The following is a 22,336-nucleotide window of genomic DNA, read 5'->3' as shown; positions in this document are numbered from 1 at the left end:
AACATCGTTTCTCATCCACTGGCTAAAATTATTAATCAGTCATTTGAGGAGGCATACTTCCCAGATGTGTTAAAATATGTGGAAACAGACCATTGTTAAAGAAAGGCTCACCAGATGACATGAGAAATTACCGCCCTACTTCCCTGCTGTCAGTTTTTGCTAAGGTAATAGAAAGGATTGTTGCAAAACATTTTGCAAACTTTCTTATAGAAAATGATATTATAATTGAAAATCAATTTGGATTTCAAAATGGGAAAAATACAATAAATGCTACCAGAGAATTCACTGAAAAGATAAGCACTGCTTTAGACAAGAGTAAAAAGGTTTGACAAAATCTTTTGACTCGGTCAATCACTTACTACTTCTACACAAGGTAGAGACATATGGGATCGTGGACAGGGCATAACAGTGGTTCAAATCTTATTTGTCTGAAAGAAAACAGAGAGTTCGTCTAAATTCAAATGGAAAGAAATCATTCTCGTACTGGAAAAAGATTTGCACACAGGTCCCTCAGGGCTCAATTTTAGGGCCTTTTTTTCTGTACATAAACGATTTACCTTTAAGCATTGATGTTCACTCCAATTTATTTGCAGATGACACCTCAGTTTTAATTGAAAATAACAATTTAGAACAAATTCTCGATACTGTGGAAAATATAATGGGAAACCTAGAATTACGGTTTCGGCAGAATGTATTAAAACTCAATGTCACAAAAACGCAACTAGTGAAGTTCAGTGCTCAATCATCATCAACATCTCCCATAAAAATAGTACACGGCAATCAGGAAAAGACTGAAGCAAGTTATGTAAAATTTCTAGGTCTAAATCTTGCCAAAAATTTATATTCGGAGGCACATGTAGACTTCTTGGCAAACAAACTGAACAGCCTAGTTTATGTGATAAATGTCTTATCTGGTTCCACCCTTCAGGACATGAGGAAGATAATCTATCACACCTACTTTGAAACTATAATTCGATGCAGAATAATTTTCAGGGGAAACTCTATGAACAGCCTGAGATTACTTACACTTAAAAAGAGAATCATAAGAAACACATGTTTAGTCCAAAAAAGATCATCATGTCACCCATTATTTAAAAAATTAAAAATACTAACCATTCCTTCTCTGTACATCTATGAAATTTTTATTTTTATATACGAAAATTAAAACTCACTTGACAATTTTCATTTCAACCACAATTACAGACACAATACTTCTCATAATTTAAAACTTTACACTCAAACACCATTGTACAAGGGATTAAAAATTTACAATAATTTAAAAACACTAATCTATTAAATATGGAGTTTGACCCACTGAAAAGATTGTTATTTAATACATTAGTGGGAAAACGTCATTATTCAATTAAAGAATTCATGCAGGACAGTTCGGCAATTTGAAAAGAAAAGAAACTATACAGATTATATATTGTATAATAAATGTTAATATATTGTATAAATTGCATTGCACGCTGCAAAATGACCATAAGTGTTATATACATTCTTGTTAAATTGTTCATATCTAAGAGTTCTGAAGTACATACTTAAATATGTTAATTATTATAACCTCATTTTTTAAAGTAATTTGACCTGTCTCCAGTACAAAAATATTTGATTTGTAATTGTATGTTATGAGACGTATAAACCACATTCTACATTAGTCACTGTGCCCTACCTGTACAGTAATAAACATGACACTTGGGTAACTATTTGAGCAAACATCACTCTTTCACAGTTTTGGGTAAAGAATTAGAACTGTCTTTCTCCAACAAAGAGAAAATTGTCCTATTTGCCAAATTTAATTAAAGTGAGTTAGGACAATTTTCTGTGCTGGTTATTAAAGTGCTGCAATATGCTGGACTGAATCTTGTCATTAGAGGAGCAGTGTCTTACATTAGCCCTGCATAAAGATGCATTCAGCGCCAACACAAAGAAATTGTAGTTGCATTATCTTAATTTATGTGACTTAGATAATAACCGTAGCTCTGCAAGCCTCTTGTGTCATTCATGCCAGTTGCAGCAGTAATGGTGGTGTAATGTTCTGTCCCTGTCGTGAAAATGTCTCCAGGCAGATATTGGTACCTTGGAAATTATCTTGATAGTTTCTCAAGTTTAATAAAACTTGTCATACACTGTTTTAAGTTCAAGATCTCCGGAAATGACATTTGCCACGTCCTCTCAACAACTCCTCATGCTTTTGCCATCACAACCTAACTGATCTGTTCTCAAATCTTCCTTGTGTCACCCACCTGTTTATGATTGCTTAATGATAACTATCATTCCAACCCTTTGAGCTGGTGAGAAGACTGTGACGTGAATGCACCAGTGGCATGGTGGGATCACACATGTGATGTAAACCAACCAGTCCAAGAACAGAAATAGTTGTGAGACTTGTTCAATGTCTTGAGAGTCTAGTTATGCACAGATTCACATGGTGGTAGATATGCTAAGCACAATTTCACCTCCCCAACCCTTGATGTAGCTAACTCTCTTATGTGTGAACTCAGAAATCATACTTGGGGAGACAGCACATCTCTCAACTTTGTTCCTGAACCTGTTTAAGCTCTGTCAAAAAACTGAGAGCCACCTCATTAATGAAAGCTATCTTTCCTTTTTCTATTCACTTTCCAACTGCAAAGGTTGGAAAAGTAGCTGAGTGACTTCTTTGATTCTATCCATCTCGGTGGTAACCACTGACTAGTCATCAGCATCTGATAAAACTAGTCCTCTACTACTGGATTGTAACTTTTTCTCCAACTAATACATCTTGTGCAGAGGACTGTGCAGCTGTGGCTGGAATATGCTGTGATTTAGCTATGGTAATAGATACAGTATGGGGCGATTCTTTGTAAATGTGTATTTTCTTTGTTTAATGTCTAGTAAAAAAGACTATGGTTTTTTAAATGGTTACTACTCATCAAGCACATGTTCATGAATAACTTTTTATAGTGGTTTCAGAATAATTTGTTTGTGGTGAGGAATTCACACTGGATATATATATATATATATATATATATATATATATATATATATATATATATATCTCTGGACTGAATCTTGTCATTAGAGGAGCAGTGTCTTACATTAGCCCTGCATAAAGATGCATTCAGCGCCAACACAAAGAAATTGTAGTTGCATAGCTCCATATATATATATATATATATATATATATATATATATATATATATATATATATAATAGAAGGAAACATTCCACGTGGGAAAAATTATATATAAAAACAAAGATGAGGTGACTTACCGAACAAAAGCGCTGGCAGGTCGATAGACACACAAACAAACACAAACATACACACAAAATTCAAGCTTTCGCAACAAACTGTTGCCTCATCAGGAAAGAGGGAAGGAGAGGGGAAGACGAAAGGAAGTGGGTTTTAAGGGAGAGGGTAAGGAGTCATTCCAATCCCGGGAGCGGAAAGACCTACCTTAGGGGGAAAAAAGGACAGGTATATACTCGCACACACGCACATATCCATCCACACATACAGACACAAGCAGACATATTTTGGTCTTTAAATATGTCTGCTTGTGTCTGTATGTGTGGATGGATATGTGCGTGTGTGCGAGTGTATACCTGTCCTTTTTTCCCCCTAAGGTAAATCTTTCCGCTCCCGGGATTGGAATGACTCCTTACCCTCTCCCTTAAAACCCACTTCCTTTCGTCTTCCCCTCTCCTTCCCTCTTTCCTGATGAGGCAACAGTTTGTTGCGAAAGCTTGACTTTTGTGTGTATGTTTGTGTTTGTTTGTGTGTCTATCGACCTGCCAGCGCTTTTGTTCGGTAAGTCACCTCATCTTTGTTTTATATATATATATATGTATATACTCCTGGAAATGGAAAAAAGAACACATAGACACCGGTGTGTCAGACCCACCATACTTGCTCCGGACACTGCGAGAGGGCTGTACAAGCAATGATCACACGCACGGCACAGTGGACACACCAGGAACCGCGGTGTTGGCCGTCGAATGGCACTAGCTGCGCAGCATTTGTGCACCGCCGCCGTCAGTCTCAGCCAGTTTGCCACGGCATACGGAGCTCCATCGCAGTCTTTAACACTGGTAGCATGCCGCGACAGCGTGGACGTGAACCGTATGTGCAGTTGACGGACTTTGAGCGAGGGCGTATAGTGGGCATGCGGGAGGCCGGGTGGACGTACCGCCGAATTGCTCAACACGTGGGGCGTGAGGTCTCCACAGTACATCGATGTTGTCGCCAGTGGTCGGCGGAAGGTGCACGTGCCCGTCGACCTGGGACCGGACCGCAGCGACGCACGGATGCACGCCAAGACCGTAGGATCCTACGCAGTGCCGTAGGGGACCGCACCGCCACTTCCCAGCAAATTAGGGACACTGTTGCTCCTGGGGTATCGGCGAGGACCATTCGCAACCGTCTCCATGAAGCTGGGCTACGGTCCCGCACACCGTTCGGCCGTCTTCCGCTCACGCCCCAACATCGTGCAGCCCGCCTCAAGTGGTGTCGTGACAGGCATGAATGGAGGGGCGAATGGAGACGTGTCGTCTTCAGCGATGAGAGTCGCTTCTGCCTTGGTGCCAATGATGGTCGTATGCGTGTTTGGCGCCGTGCAGGTGAGCGCCCCAATCAGGACTGCATACGACCGAGGCACACAGGGCCAACACCCGGCATCATGGTGTGGGGAGCGATCTCCTACACTGGCCGTACACCACTGGTGATCGTCGAGGGGACACTGAATAGTGCACGGTACATCCAAACCGTCATCGAACCCATCGTTCTACCATTCCTAGACCGGCAAGGGAACTTGCTGTTCCAAAAGGACAATGCACGTCCGCATGTATCCTGTGCCACCCAACGTGCTCTAGAAGGTGTAGTCAACTACCCTGGCCAGCAAGATCTCCGGATCTGTCCCCCATTGAGCATGTTTGGGACTGGATGAAGCGTCGTCTCACGCGGTCTGCACGTCCAGCACGAACGCTGGTCCAACTGAGGCGCCAGGTGGAAATGGCATGGCAAGCCGTTCCACAGGACTACATCCAGCATCTCTACGATCGACTCCATGGGAGAATAGCAGCCTGCATTGCTGCGAAAGGTGGATATACACTGTACTAGTGCCGACATTGTGCATGCTCTGTTGCCTGTGTCTATGTGCCTGTGGCTCTGTCAGTGTGATCATGTGATGTATCTGACCCCAGGAATGTGTCAATAAAGTTTCCCCTTCCTGGGACAATGAATTCACGGTGTTCTTATTTCAATTTCCAGGAGTGTATACACACACACACACACACACACACACACACACACACACACACACACACACAGATATATATATATATATATAAAAACAAAGATGAGGTGACTTACCGAACGAAAGCGCTGGCAGGTCGATAGATACACAAACATACACACAAAATTCAAGCTTTCGCAACAAACTGTTGCCTCATCAGGAAAGAGGGAAGGAGAGGGAAAGACGGAAGGAAGTGGGTTTTAAGGGTGAGGGTAAGGAGTCATTCCAATCCCGGGAGCGGAAAGACTTACCTTAGGGGGAAAAAAAGGACAGGTATACACTCGCACACACACACACATATCCATCCACAAATACAGACATATTTAAAGACAAAGAGTTTGTCTGCTTGTGTCTGTATTTTTGGATGGATATGTGTGTGTGTGTGTGCGCGAGTGTATACCTGTCCTTTTTTTCTCCCTAAGGTACGTCTTTCCGCTCCCGGGATTGGAATGACTCCTTACCCTCACCCTTAAAACCCACTTCCTTCCGTCTTTCCCTCTCCTTCCCTCTTTCCTGATGAGGCAACAGTTTGTTGCGAAAGCTTGAATTTTGTGTGTATGTTTGTGTGTCTATCGACCTGCCAGCGCTTTCGTTCGGTAAGTCACTTCATCTTTGTTTTTATATATAATTTTTCCCACGTGGAATGTTTCCCTCTATTATAGTTACCATATGAGGAACAGGAGGGGAGGCTGGGGAGGAGGGAGGTGATAAAAATTCTGATCAGAAATTTGGTCAAAGTACTGGAATGTTGAGAAACAATAGTTAGAGCTTAGCTGTGAGATGGCATCATGACCTGTTACCTGGCATTTTAACATCGGTGTGCGGTTACTATGGTACTCAATGGGTGTATACGCAGTATTGATGAGTAAGAATCTTTACATAAAGGGGACATATCATATGTGCACTGCCAATGTTAGGTGCACAAACTTCATATTTTCTCTTCTTCTGGTTTCAGTGTGCGGAAGTCCAGTTACCTCACCTTATGCAAGTTCATGTTAATGACAAACTTAAGTCTGGTCCTTCGTAGTAACTATTTGGAATGAATATGGTCTTTTATCTGAGGGCATACTGAAAAGTAATGGTTCAAAATTTTTAGTGCAAAAATTCTTGAAGCTTTCTACATAAAACAAACATTATTAACATTCTACATCATTATTCTTCATGTCTACATATTTGAAGCCCTTAACCACTAGAGGGCTCCTAATTGCAGCATGTAACATTCTGGTATGTAACATAACTATGTTGGTGCATGAGAAACAGTGCACCATAATTGAGTTTCGAATCTGAATAGTTCATCCACACACAGAGCACACATTCCTTCAACATAACAATGTCAGACACCCATGAGTGCTGCGACATTCGCACAATCTGATGCTTTGTGTTCACAGTGTCATCAGTCATCCTCCACACAGTCCCGCATTGGTCCCATCAGAATTTCATCATTTCCAAACCTTAAAGAACATCTTAGAGGACTTCACTTTCAACAAGTCAAACATTTTACAGTAATGGTCTGGTCTCATGTTCAGAGAATTCTGTTCATTGTCAGGGTGACCACGTTGAGAAATAAATATGTACACATGAATAATAAAGATGTAGAATGGTAATAACATATGTTTTATTTTAAAAAAACTTTAAAGAGTCTTTATACAAATGAATTCAGAGACATTAACTTTGTATATTGGGAGCTACTGTTTTTTACTTTGGCCCAGTTCTGAGTACTTTTCTGCATGGCCTTGAAATTTTTCTGCTTAAATGCTGTGTACCATAGAATCGCCTAATTACCTCCTTTTAGTTGGCTCATATGGAAAAGTATTGATGTATCTTCTTTACAATGTTACTACAAGCTCCAGTGGTATGTATAGTTATCATATTTAGTCGTAATTTTCCAAGTCCACCAGAAGATGGGCCTGTTGTGCTGAAACCTGATAATGTTCTACTTCTATTGCAAAATATAATTTAATACAACTGTATGTGGATCTTACCAATCATGAACAACATAACATCGCATTTTGAGATCTACACAATGTTCTCATGTTTGCTTTGTGCCCCACATATCTCTGCTCACCTATGTAAAATATTACAATCTTCATAAGAAACTCAGGAGAAATAAAATTAATGTCAATTAATTAGATAAAAACAAAGATACAAAAACCACAATCAGAAATAAAAGACTGTAAAGCTCAGTAGTCTGCTACTCATTGTAAAGATGACACATTGAGTTGCAAACAGGCACAACGAAAAGACTGTTATACATTAAGCTTCTGGCCAAAGCCTTCTTCAGAAACACACACACACAAAACCCCAAACCTCTAGTCTGGTTCGGCTTTACTGATAATATCTTCATCATCTGGACTGAACCTCATTCCTTCACAACCTCAACACCTTACCTTCTCTCCCATCTGCTTCACGTGGTCCTCCTCAACCCAGCACCCTAAATGAGGACCACCTCTCTCAAGGCTCTATCCACACCTCTGTTCACACTAAACCCACCAACCACCAACAGTATCTGCTTTTGAACAGCTGCCATCACTTTCACACCAAAAAATCCCTCCCATACAGCCTGGCCTATCAGGTGTGTCTACAATCATAAGAACTTCCTTGCCCAGTATGCTGAAGATCTCTTAAAGGACTTCACAGACTGTCACTGTCACTGTCTCCCAGACTTAGTCCACCAACAGATTTACTGTGCCATATTCCCACACAGAGAGGCGTGAGATAGAAACCGTGTGTGTGAGGTGTGCTTGCTTGTGTGAACGTGTTTGTGTTTTCATTCCTGAAGAAGACTTTGGCTGAAAGCTCAATATGTAACATTCATTTCATTGTTTCTGTCTGCAACTCAGTGAGTCATCTTTACAGCGAATAGCAATCTATCCCTTTCACAATATTATAGAATCACGAACAAAGTTTACAGTTCATCTTCCACTGTAAAATAAAGAATTAATACAAATAACAAAAACAAAATACACTTACTGACAAAGATAGATGGCTTAGTTAGTTACATGTTCCACAAATCATCTGAATTCTTCTATCAAAATTTGGAACAAGTCAGTTACAGGATAGGAACTCACTATTTTTTAGTCCTACTTATGCAACTACTCTTATTTTTTTTTTTTTTTTTTTTTTTTTTACAGGCTAACAGTTTTTAAAAAGAAAGTTATCTACAGAATAGGAGGAGTTATCCAGTAGAAATGATTTTAGGTTAAATTTAAAACTTGCTTATTCAAAACACTTTGAATATTTCAGAGCTTTTGTTCTCATATTACATTTTTTAGACAGATCTCAATACAACACAAACCTCTGAAATGGGATTGCAGCATGTAGAGCATTTTCCACTTCACATACATCAGCTGCAGCAAGAGAAGCAAGTGACGTGATACCAGCATTAAACAAAGCTCTCGCTCGTAGCCCATTAAGCAGATCAAGTCTCATTAGATCACACAACTCCCGATGAATGCCAAATTGTAATCTGTCTTGAAACTGAGAAAATAATAATTCCATATTGTCCCATCCCAATCTCTTGCAAAATGCTGTTACCATACCTGGAACATGAAACTGTTGGTATCACCAGTTTATGAAATATACATGACTGGAAAATAAAAACACTGTTATCAAAATGTTGATACTTGTTGTTTATTGAACAGTTGAGATAATCTAATTGTAGGTACAAATGCTCTTAAATGACATTTGTGTATTTCTAAAAGGTCTACTAATAAGCCTTTCTCATAAATCATCAAAAGAATTCTAACATATTAACTATCTTGAATGAAAGTCACTGAAGTTCTGATCATATAATACTCAAACAAACATATGTTACATTGTCTAGTTAGAAATGAGTGAGGAATCCAATCTCAGATTGTGATTATACTGAAAAGGATCACTAAATCTTAAATAGCACTGGAGCTTTTAGAGGATATCTCAAGTGTATGCCTCACAAACAAAATGTTTCTTAACAAATTATGATTCTCTTCTCAATATTTGTTACTGAGGTCATGAAACATACTGAATTATTTTCCACTGTTACACTGCATAGATCCTGGTTAAAGTGTCTTAAAAGTACTTGTCTCTATCTGTTATTCCCTCTACACACTAGTTTATATTGCTGTACCCATGCTGTTACTACGTGATGGCTTATTTCATCTACTCTATTTCCTTTAGGTCAACATCTCAGTTTCCTTGTCTACTAGAATCCATTTTAGAACTTGTTTTGTCAATCTACCTGCTATTAATCTGGCTACATGACTCACTAAATTAAATTTCACTTTCACTACAGTAATCATTACATCTCCCACACTAGTTTGTTCCCCAATCTATTAGTTTTTTATTGCCGCCATGTATGTCTCTAGTGCTCTCTGAACAATCCTCAGTATCAGAGTGCTTCAGGTATTAACAGTTCATTTTTCACACCTATGAGTCTTAGCTCATAAAAAACACAGTGAGCAACTTTTTCTTTCAGATGAATAGGAAGCTTAGTTTTAAAAACTCTATTCAATCAACCAAAAGCAGTTCAGGACATTTTGATCTTCCATTCATCTCTTTTCCAACCAATGCAATCACTGCTTTTGGCTGCTCTTAACACAAAAATCTGCCAACTGAATCTATTAGAAATGACTGCACCAACTGTTATCTACTGACGTAAGTGGCAGTACAGTCTATAAATATGAATGACCAAAATTCAGGTAACACAGAGTCACTGTAACTGGTGATGCTGAGTCTTAGTCTGCTGTGGAGCCCTAAGGCTTTTAGCAATACACACAGAAAAGTTCTGTAAAATTAATGACAGAAGGAGCAGTGGTAGAAGTTGTAACTCGACTTGTCTGCAATGGTGTGCAAAACTTAATGAAGACTTAAGACAGGTTGGGTGCAGTGGTGCAAAATTAATTTCCCACATAATACAACTAGAAAGTCCACCTAAAACACACACATTATGTGCTATCATCACTGATGATGTCACTCACTTCACAGAAACTTCATTGTTAATATTATTTTTCAGTATGGTGATGACGCTTTCAGTTATCAGGATGTAATGTATTATGTTTGAAGATTATCAGTTCATAGTTTAACAAATAAGGAAAAAAATTGAAAACAGAAGCCTGAGCCATTCCTTACAATTAAATTAGATATTCTCATTTAGAATACTCTATTATGCATACAACTCATATTTTCCCATCAGATCATGTCAGCCTATTAATACTGTTTGCTAACCATACGAAATTTGCTTGCTCTAAAGGGAAATATGATTTAGAAAGAAATCCGCTCTCACCCACAAACAAAGAGAAGATACATGGAACGTAAAATGAGGAGGGCACTTCATTGATATGCGGTGTTTACCAATTTAGTTAACTATCGGACATCCCTGAAATATTTTTCCATTGTTTCCAATTTTATCTTAAGGTAAAAGCAAAGACTCTATCCTTGTAAGTTGCCTGTGGCTGATTTCTTTTCTATATGTTTCCCTACAAGCTATAGGTCAATAATTTCCAATTCAATTAAAGCTGAAAGTAAAAGAAAATGATTCAGAGTTCTTCTGGGACAATTTCCTTCAGAAGACCTGCACCATTTTTATATCAGAGTCATGTTAAGAAGGGTGAGCCAATACCATAATAATAACATGTAGTGGTGAACTATATGAGAAACCTAGTGCTGCTCGGGTATTTATTTATTCCAGTCTTCTTTAGTCCCTCTCCTGCTTTCCCCTCACTCTGTCCATCTCCTGCTTCCTCTCTCTGCCCATCTCCTCCTTTCTCTTCTCTCTATTTAGCTCCTCCTGCCTTCTCTCTCTGCCCATCCCATCTCTCCTTGTCCAACTCTCCTCCCACCTCTCTCTATCCCTCCCCCCGTCCCTATCCATTACCTCCACCCCTCCCTCTCTCTCTCCATCTGTACCTCCCCCTCTCTTTCTTAATTTCCTCCTCCCCCTCTCCCTGTTTTTCTCCACCTTTTCCTTTCTGTGTTCCACTCCGCCTCTTGCCTTTCTCCATCTATCTCCCCCTCCCCTATCTCTGTACACCTCCTCCCACTATCTGTGCCTGTCTCCTCCTTCCCCCTCATGTATATCCATCAACTCATCCTCCCTTCTCTCTCCCCATTATCACACACACCCCAATAGGAGCATGGTTGTTCTTAGTTAGGACGAGTTTCTTACCCATTGCTTTGCTCACATATGCACATGTCAAATATATTTCATGCATATTTAATGTATTTCATGTGTACTTATACACTTATTTCATCTGTGTGTGTAGCGAATTTTGTCCTAAAGTTTCACTTTCACTCAGCTTAATGTTTATGACATTCTATCTGCTGAACTATGTGCTGTAGTAGCATATAATGTCACAGGTAAATATGGTGGTATATATGCCTACTGCTTGTGAAATGTATTGAGAGCAGAGTTAGTAGTAAAGGAATAATAAATTAAAACGTCATGCATGATGCAACAATTTCTCACACAGTCAGTGTCTATGGCGTTATATGTACTGAACTATGTGTCGTACAATGATATATTTTTGCAGGTACATTCAGTGGCAAATGTGGATAAAGTCTGTACAAAATGTTGTGAATAGAGTAAGAAGCAATGAAGTAATAAATTTAAATGTCTTGAAAGACACTGTAATTTTTCATGTATTCATTGTTCATAACATAGTATCTCCTGAACTTAATATCGTACACAGACACAATTTTTCTGGTACATTCAAAGTGTGTAACAAACGTAGTTAGTAGTAAAGAAATAATAGATTAAAACATCATGCTTCACATGGCAGTTTTACTGCATGAACTGTGAAAATGTAGTAAGTGATAAACATTTTTCATAATCTTGTGGGCGCCATCAGTGAGAAAAAGTTTTGTAAAGTTTTAAATTATGTCTAAAGTTTGTTGCAAGTCTCTAAGTATTCTCATTCACAAATACTGGATAACTAAACTATGAGTACTCTCATGTCGTAGGCTACACTGCTCTTCATTCTCACCCCACCCCATTGACAGATGAGTGGTTCTTACCCCTGCAATGATTCTATCCAGACAGTAAATGATATGTAAATCGGTCCAGTGTTTTAGGAGGAGGTGTGGAATGTACATTTACACAGACATAAATACTTACAAAGATACATTTTTGTAATTTGTATGGGTATATGGAATTTAAGAAATGGGTGTCATATTAGCATTGGTTACGCAACTTCCTCATTGTGGTCATGTCAAATAGGATAAATATGGCAGCAGGACAGAAGGAATCAATGTGGAAAAGAAACTGACTGTCCAAAGGAAGAGCAAGAAATAGGAGGGTAACAGTTGCAAATGATATGAGGGAAAAAAAGACAGAGAGAGAAAGAAAGGGATGAGAAAAGCTTGAGTAGTTTACAATGTGGCATAGATAATGGTTCTAAAGATGGACAGAAGGAAAACAGCTAGTTTATGCCAAGAGGGAAGCTATGTCAATGATAACAGGTAATGCTTTAATCTAGTATCGAAGGAAGAATGGTTTTGAATGAGATGCAGATTACTGGGTAGTCTGTTCCACAGTTGTATGGCTGAAGTGGAAAGAAGATGGAGAAAGATGTAGTGTGATTCAAAGGTACAGCCAAGATGTTGGATGTATCTGATCTGATGTGCATTACGGGATAGAAAAATGAAGACCAACTGTTAATTTTTTTTAATCAAAGTTAATAACCACAGTGTAAGTGTGTGAAAAGTTCAACTTGCACAAAACTAAATGAGTCACTGGTATTGTGGTTCCAGCATAAAGGAAGCAGTTGTAATTCCCATACCAGGTCTGATGTCAGTAGCCTTCCATGAAGTTCCAAAGAGTGAAGGAAAATTTAATGTGGCTGATTCAGTTTAAACACTGGTTTGTGATTCAAGAAACTGCTGTTCAGGGCGAGAAACTTGTGTGACAAAGTCGCAACAGATGAATTTTGCAGTGAATTTTTCAGTTACATCAAACAGAACAGTTTTCTCCCTGGACAGATGTACAACACTGATTAAACTAGACTGTACTGGGAGGGCATTCCCACAGGAACTTTAGCCTCTTGGAGTGGAACATACGGCACCAGAAGAAAGCCTAATAAATAAAGGTTAACTGTTTTTCTTCTGCACAAATTCAATATATGAACACAACTGAAGTCACTCATTATTTGCAAATCAACAAACTGCACACATATGAGGAAATATTGAACTTATCACTTTATTACATACATCAATACTTTGCTGCAGACATCAGAAGGGAGCCTGGATGGACAGTAATATCTTCAGAGAATGGTTCAATTCTGTATTTGTTCCTGCTGACAGTGTGTACATGGATGGGAGAGATTTATCTGAAAGAGATGTTCTTTTACTAGACAGCACACCTTGTCGTCCTGTATAATATATGCTTGTTTTGGATGGCAGAATGACTTATGAGTCACCTTCTGTCTTTTGTTACAGTACTCAAACAGGCAATGGACCAAGGCACAATTGCAGCTGAGAAACATCATCGCTAGTCAAATTTCATGAAACAACTTGGATAAAAAACCTCATTTTCTGTAAATTTGCAAATGTGTACAATGCAGTGCATGGCGTTAATAAGTTTTGGGACAATGTGAAGAGAACAACAAATGCTTGCTCATGGAAAAAGATTGCAACAGCCTAAAACATAACCAGCTTTCACGGCTACATTTCAATTACTTAACTTGTTGACAATGGACAATTCTTTTATGTGATGCAGCATGTGAAAGTTGCTGGATTTGGATGAGTTACTCCTGTAAACAAAATATCAGATCTGAAGATGGTTCTAGATAAATCGAAACCGGTCATACGAATAAACATTTTGCAATCAAGACGGATTACAAGTAACATTGTAATTCTGACTGCGCAAACAAAAGAATAACATAGCCAAAACAGATAAAATATTTCTTAAATATGTTTTACTGCATCACAACACAGATAAAACTGACACAGGTTTTGCGTCTAAAACATGATGTAGTGCTGACTGACTGTGGCCACTGCCACTGCTTCTAATGCAAATACCAACAATAGCAAATTACAGTAGACACTGTTTTGATCAAACTTGATTGAAATTACAATTAAGATTTGAATGCTTTTACAAAACTGGTCATGAAAACTGGTTTTACAATATTTCTGAAACAGTTATTGTGTTGAAACATTACAATACTCATATCACAATTATGTAAAATTTGCATCTATGATGATCTCTTAATTATTTTTGTTAAATGCTTTACAAATACCGTGTGATTTTAGTCGTAACATAACTCCTGTGTGTTTGCAGTTGCCTCCAATGTAATTACTATCACTTTTCTATGTATGAATTCCATGAATCATTAATTGGGCCCTTGTTTACACCATTTTCGACTTAGTTTTAATTTATTCTTATAAATTAATTACAATACATATTAAATGATCACAGTTAATCTTAAGTTGATCTATTCTCATCAATAAAGTAATCCAACAAAGTTACAATTCAAGCTCTTGCATTTACATAACTTCGCATAAACTTTGCTCGGTGGTATCATATTCCTCGATATTTTTAGAATCATATGTTCCATTAAATTTTGCCTTTGAAAGTTGAGGTCAGGAGGAATGTGATACTGCTACTCATCTGACCAATCTTGTACAACAAATTTACGATTGTGTTTACGTGTTAAAAACATTTGTGAATAATTAAACAGTGATGGCTGTGAAATAGGATTTGAGCAGCTGTGTTATGCAGATATAATGAACAAAGATTTTTCAGTAGAGGAAGAGGTTGCTAAAAAGAGGCGATCAAGGAACCTGTTGTTGTGCTTGTGAAGGCACAAAAGGAAGTGCTGATCTGTCATTACAGTATGCCAGACTAAATTTGTTTGACTATAACTATGTTTTGACCAGTGCAAAACTATCATCAGGAAAGAGTGAATGAAAAACAGGAACAGGAAAAACTGGATGATTTTTTCCCGAAGATGAACTAAAATAAAATACATTGTGTTTTCATTGTAATTTTTAAACTAGCTGTCAGTTTCTGGTGAGTGAAAAGTACGTAACTCAGTAACATGTTTTGTAAACACAGTAAATAGTTCAGGGTACCTTCCATTCCAAAGGCTGTTGCACGCAGCGACTGTTATATCGACTTGTAAATAATAGATTTCTGCTAGAAACTAGCCATTCTCAATGCACTATCATTTTTGATCAATGCATGTAACACCTGTTGGTCAGATGAAGCCCGACCAACAGGCATTACATGCGTTGATCAAAAATGATAGCACATTGAGAATGGCTAGTTTGTAGCTGAAATCTAGATCTGCCAATAAAATTTCAAAAGGACGACTGATAGCTGAACTCGATTATTTACAAGGCAATAAATAGTTGTTTCTGGTAATAATGTATGAAGTTTGGATTATCCATGTTTTTCAGTTATCCATGCAGTCTCGGGTCCACATTAACCAGGATAATCAGGAGTCTGGTGTAGTTCATTTCCAGCCCTACTTTCAAATTTGCTCTACTACATTTTTTCACTGGTTGCTCACATTTGCCTCTAGTGCATAATCAGTAAAATGTCATCAGCAAAACAAATGTTGTTCTGTGTATTTCATTAATACATATTCTTCCTCCTTTTTGCTGGTTAGCAATTTGGAATTTCTTGTTAAGTTGCTGAATTTTGCAGTAAATAAAATCATTGACAGACACACAAATTTACAAACTCCAGGTAGAAATGAACATTTGACACAAATTAAAGCTGTCTGTATGACTGGACCTGAACCTAGATATCTATTGTAATATCTCAACCCCCATGTGCATGTCAGTGTAGCTACTGCGTAGACTGTATCGGTGAGAGGTGCTAGATGTATAATGACTCTGAGCACAATATGACTTAACCTCTGAGGTCATCAGTTGCCTAGAACTTAGAACTAATTAAACCTAACTAACCTAAGGACATCACACACATCCATGCCCGAGGCAGGATTTGAACCTGCGACTGTAGCAGTCGCTCGGCTCCAGACTGTAGCGCCTAGAACCGCACGGCCACTCTGGCCGGCGCTAAATATATGACTCTGAACCACTATCACCCTTCAGTTACCACATGGCTTCTACTTCAAAATGATGAATTTATAGTTCACTCTGGTCTTTTCACTCTTAAAGAGAGGACAGATTATTAAGAGAGGCCGAGACAGCCCTATTGTAACACCGAATTATAATTTACAAGAACAGTTGAGGAGTGTTTTTTCAAAAATTGATAAATGCAAAAAAAGGAAATTTTTAAGGAAACACTTATTAGATATTATACTGAAATACTAATTACATAAATGAGATAATTAAACATAATCACATAAATGATATAATTAAACATAATCACACAAATGTGATAATTTAACATTTACACGGCCTCTGTAGGTACAATTCCGATTGTGTGTTTGACTCTCTAAAATTTTCATTGTTAATTTCAGAATGGTATGACTGAGTTTCCAAGCTATTTCTAAAGTCAATACATGCAATGATGAAAGTTAAAAGTCTTGTTAGTAAATTTGTTCCAATTCATTTTTCCCATTTCTTGCTAACATTTAACATTTATTACAAATAAATCCACCTTATTGTTCATTTTGAATAAAAATACAATAACATACTACAATATAGTACTTTATAACAACAAAAATAATCAATTATTACACACACACACACACACACACACACACACACACACACACACACACACACACACACACACAGACAAACAAACAAAAGAATTTAACTTTTGCGAGCTTTCGGAGCCAGTAGCTCTTTCTTCTCGCAGAAGAGTTGAAGGGGGCCTGTGATATGAGGTTGGTAAATGAAATACTTATGTACCCAGTATCTACAACTTTTCCTCTCTTGTTATTTTTTAATGTCACTGACATTCAATAAAGGCACCAAATCAAGGTAATTGAGTTGTGTGTGTGAGTTGTTTTTGCGTGAGTTTGTGTGTGTACGTATGCTTGTCTATTGTTGACAAAGGTCATTGGCCAAAAGCTTTAAGTGTGAAAATCTTTTTGTTGTGCCTATCTGCGACTCAGCATCTCCGCTATATGGTGAGTAGCAACTTTCCTTCTCACAATATTGTTATAATTGAGTTTGTGGGAATATATGTTGTCTTCAACACTGAATATGGTTTTATGACTTCAGCATATATCTCTAATGTACATTAGTACAATTCCTTCTTTGAGGGCAAACAGGATCAAAGTTTACAGTTTCATTGTTAGCTGTCTCCAGGTGGGGGGGGGGGGGGGGGGGGGGGGGGTGGGGGGGAAATGTTGGGCAACCTGCTGAAGCGATGGTTATTTGGAGTACTTCTACACCGTAAGCAAGAGCACTCAAATAATAATATCACCACCACCATGTCCAAAGACAACAAAAACGCTTTCCTTTTAATTTAGTTTGTAGCTTCTCTTATTTTGACTTTATAAACACTTACCACAGTGTTACAAGATCCTTAATGCTACTACTAATAAGCACATAGAATTGTGTAGTAAAGCAAAGCCTTTGATTTGTGTCCTATGTCTTTCAGACATTATACTAAAGAGTATGATTAATATGCACTTATCAGAATTAGAATAGACAGTACCTGCATAAGTAGAGGCAGACTGCTGAAGGGACTGCAACATTCCTTTGCTACATTTAAATTTGTTGGCCACTTCTGTGAGAGGAACTTCATTAATAAGGTCCTGAAGAGCCAGTGCTGTATAAAACCGACGGTGTATGGCCATTTTTCTCAGCTGCATTTTTCATAAAATCATAATTTTGCATTAATGAAGACAGAACCAAGATGATCACTATACATAAGAAAAAATACTGTCTAAATATAAGGGGCAATCAAAAAGTTTCCATTTGAGGGCGTTCCTGCAGTATATATGCAACATAGCGTGTCTCTGATGTGGGTATGTAAGTACCGACATGTAGGCAAGGGATTAGAGTTGCATTCGTGTCTTTCCAACGTGCATAAGTTAAGTGCAGAAATGTGAACTATGACGACATTATTACCAAACGCATCCAAACAGGACCAAGATATTGCTATTCTTTTCTTGGCTCCTGAAGAACAAATAACAACAGACATCCTTTATAAAATGAAGAATGTGTAGGGGGCAGCACGTCTGCTGAAAACCACCACTGTGTAATGGTTCAAGAAAAATACAAAAGCTACTGCTGCTTCAAGACAATGCATGTTCCCATATCACAAGTGTCATAACGCAGAAGTTACACCAATTGGAGTAGGAGACACTCAAGCACTTGCCCTGCAGTCCTGCTCTGTCCGAATCTGATTATCACACCTTCAGTCCCCTAAAAAAGGTCTTGAAGGATAGACGAATCATGCTGTATGAGGATGCACAACACGCAGTTACGAGCTTATTCGCATAGTAGGATGTGGTATTTTAGCAAATCGGTACCTTCAACCTGGTGCATGGTTGTATGATTGCCTCAATGCTCACGGCAATTTTGCATGATTGGCATACCGATTCTGGACTGTATGGCATTTGAACAGAAACTTTTTCATTGCCCCTTGTAGTTTTAATGCATAAAAAAATATACATATATGCCAAATTCAAGAAAAAAATCACTGTCGTGTTAGCGTGAGAAACACTCCTATAAAATACATTTTCTGAAACACTCATCATTCTTTGTAAATATATGAATAAATTTTCACAAGTACGGCAACAGGCAGCAAGGGTCCTTTGGAAAACTGCTGCTTTCAATAGGTCATTATTGGCAAATGATGAGCCATTCAAGTTTTCCTTCATGATGCTGAATAAATGATAATGGTATGAGAGAAGTGTTTCTGGGTGGAGAAATTGAGAAAATGATCAACAGAGAGGCAGAAGGTGCTGGAGGTGGAGGTGGTGGTGGTGGTGGTGGTGGTGTGGGGGGTCAAAAGATTTGAAGCATTGCAACATCACATATAAGAATAATTTATTTACTTAGTTCACATGTCTAATGTTTTCACAGCAATGCACAATGACATCAATGTCAGACAGTGCTTGCCATTAATGGCCACACCATCTGCATTCCTCAGAATAACCATTTTGAACACGCAAGGGATTTTCTGTGTAAACCAGAAATTGAACTTGTGTTGACATACAATAACGCTAAAGAAATATGTGTTGCATATAAAGTTAATTGAAACATTTGTTCACATTAAGCATGATGTAACCCAATATGTTAATATACATGTGACTAATCTTTAAAGTTATCTGTATATCTACACGGTGAACTACCTAACCATGATTAAAATTCATAGTCAAAGAAAATTAAATTGCTGAATTTTACTTACACTGAAAAAGAAATATAAGAATTTTAAAGATCTCTGGGACACAACACCATGGGAAATCAGAGTTTGAATATATTTATCACATATCTCAAAGGGAACTAAATAACAACTGAGAAAAGCTGTCAAAAGAATGATGAAAAATAAAACATATTTATCACATATCTCAAAGGGAACTAAATAACAATTGAGAAAAGCTGTCAAAAGAATGATGAAAAATAAAACCTTCTGTGTAAAGAACTACAATGATTGATAATGCCGTGGTGTAAAGTAAGGTGTCAAAGTTGAGTGACTGTAGGAAGATACGAGACGACTTAGACAGAATATCCAGTTGCTATGATGAATGGCAGCTAGCCCTAAATGTGGAAAACTGTAAGTTAATGCAGATGGGTAGGAAGTCAAATTCTAAAGGTGGCAGGGGTAAAATACAGGGAGTGAAAGGCTATTTACAATTTGTACAGAAACCAGATGGCAGTTATAAGAGTCGAGGGGCATGAAAGGGAAGCAGTGGTTGGGAAGGGAGTGAGACAGGGTTGTAGCCTCTCCCCGATGTTATTCAATCTGTATATTGAGCAAGCAGTAAAGGAAACAAAAGAAAAATTCGGAGTAGGTATTAAAATCCATGGAGAAGAAATAAAAACTTTGAGGTTCGCCAGTGACATTGTAATTCTGTCAGAGACAGCAAACGACTTGGAAGAGCAGTTGAACGGAATGGACAGTGTCTTGAAAGGAGGATATAAGGTGAACATCAACAAAAGCAAAACGAGGATAATGGAATGTGGTCAAATTAAGTCAGGCAATGCTGAGGGAATTAGATTAGGAAATGAGACACTTAAAGTAGTAAAGGAGTTTTGCTATTTGGGGAGCAAAATAACTGATGATGGTCGAAGTAGAGAGGATATAAAATGTACACTAGCACTGGCAAGGAAAGCGTTTCTGAAGAAGAGAAATTTGTTAACATCGAGTATAGATTTAAGTGTCAAGAAGTCATTTCTGAAAGTATTTGTATGGAGTGTAGCCATGTATGGAAGTAAAACATGGACGATAAATAGTTTGGACAAGAAGAGAATAGAAGCTTTCGAAATGTAATGCTACAGAAGAATGCTGAAGATTAGATGGGTAGATCACTTAACTAATGATGAAGTATTGAATAGAATTGGGGAGAAGAGGAGTATGTGGCACAACTTGACAAAAAGGAGGGACCGGTTAGTAGGACATGTTCTGAGGCATCAAGGGATCACAAATTTAGCATTGGAGGGCAGCGTGGAGGGTAAAAATTCTGGAAACATACCCCAGGCTGTGGCTAAGCCATGTCTCCGCAGTATCCCTTCTTTCAGGAGTGCTAGTTCTGCAAGGTTCGCAGGAGAGCTTCTGTAAAGTTTGGAAGGTAGAAGACAAGATACTGGCAGAAGTAAAGCTGTGAGGACCGGGCGTGAGTCATGCTTCGGTAGCTCAGATGGTAAAGCACTTGCCCGCGAAAGGCAAAGGTCCCGAGTTCGGGTCTCGGTCGGGCACACAGTTTTAATCTGCCAGGAAGTTTTATATCAGCGCACACTCCGCAGCAGAGTGAAAATCTCATTCTGAAGACTGTAATATGCATGAATACTGTCAAATGTGTTGAACTGCAATTTGTCAGACCAGAAAAGACAAATCAAGTGAACTTAGTGGCTTCATCTGAATCACTACGAGTGTACCACAGAAGAGATGGTCGTCAAAATAAGAAACACAGGAAGAACAGTTTGAAAAACTTGATCTCAACATAGATGATGCAAGGATGAATTTCGCAAAGGTTGGCGATGGAAAAGATGCATAGATTACCATTCAAACAATGAGTACACCATTCTATAAATATTAGTGAATTAGGCCTTAGGCTCTTTAAGTACAGTCATTTGGAAGTGCCCAATATTATTTATGTTTCAAAGGTGATTTCAGTAACTTTCATATATGTATCAACTTGAAACACAAAAGTAAGTATTGTTCACTTAAACAATTTTTACATAAAGCTTTAAAAGAAGCCTTTTGGGAACGCGTATGCATTGTACCATGTGTGTACTAACCTGTACCATCAGTCATCAGACCAACTGACCTTTTGCTATAGTTCGAGCATTCAATGGTGGTATTCCTATATCCCTGCTTAGCTCTGTACCCTTTGATATACAGTGATTACAAGTAAATATTGGGGCAGTGCTTACTGTACTTCACAGCAAGGAGGCAGTTGTACATAGTGTGGCTACTAACTGAAATGACAAACAATATGCTATTCTATGTACACACTTGACATGGTGCTACATGGAAAGCCCAATGACTGAACAACCTGGGAGATGGTACACTTCACACTTTGGACAACCAGAAACCAGCCATAGTTACGAGGATGTGCTGAAAAGTAATGCCTCTGAATTTTTTATGTGAAAACTCTTAAAGTTCAAGACACAAAGGAATTAAAGACAATATTTGCCAGTGAGCATCAATTTATTTCAATGGGACAAGCTAAAAATTTGTGCCAGAGCAGGATCCGAACCAAGTCACCTGCTTACTAAGCAGATGAACTTACGACTACCTCATCCCAGATGCAGCAGTCACCGCAACTGCATAGGCTACCCTAGCACGCCTCCCGTCAGGCTCAAATTATCAACTTATACCACACACTACTGATGTAGTGGCCATGCCCATTAGCCTCATTACTCGCGTCATCTCGCCAACCATTTTGATCCTGCGGCCACTATGAATAAAGACACAAAGCAATTAACGATATTAGCTGTCAGTGGGCATTGATTTACATCAATGGGGAAAGCTGAAAGTTTGTGCTGGACCA

At 38.3% G+C, this 22,336-nt stretch overlaps 1 protein-coding gene across 1 annotated transcript in view; it reads right to left on the bottom strand.

Annotated features, from left to right (window-relative positions):
• Window positions 1-22,336, bottom strand: part of LOC126470012 (DNA polymerase theta-like) — a 347,322-nt gene that overhangs the window by 130,909 nt on the left and 194,077 nt on the right. Inside the window, exons 14-15 of the mRNA XM_050097913.1 lie at window positions 17,830-17,980; window positions 8,572-8,815 (exon numbers count right to left, since the gene is read on the bottom strand). Of these exons, the coding sequence (XP_049953870.1) occupies window positions 8,572-8,815; window positions 17,830-17,980 (395 nt within the window). The remainder of the gene's footprint in view (window positions 1-8,571; window positions 8,816-17,829; window positions 17,981-22,336) is intronic.

The sequence above is a fragment of the Schistocerca serialis genome, chromosome 1, assembly GCF_023864345.2.
Source record: "Schistocerca serialis cubense isolate TAMUIC-IGC-003099 chromosome 1, iqSchSeri2.2, whole genome shotgun sequence".
In the NCBI taxonomy this organism is placed as follows: domain Eukaryota; kingdom Metazoa; phylum Arthropoda; class Insecta; order Orthoptera; family Acrididae; genus Schistocerca; species Schistocerca serialis.
This window is presented reverse-complemented; position numbering and strand designations above follow the sequence as displayed.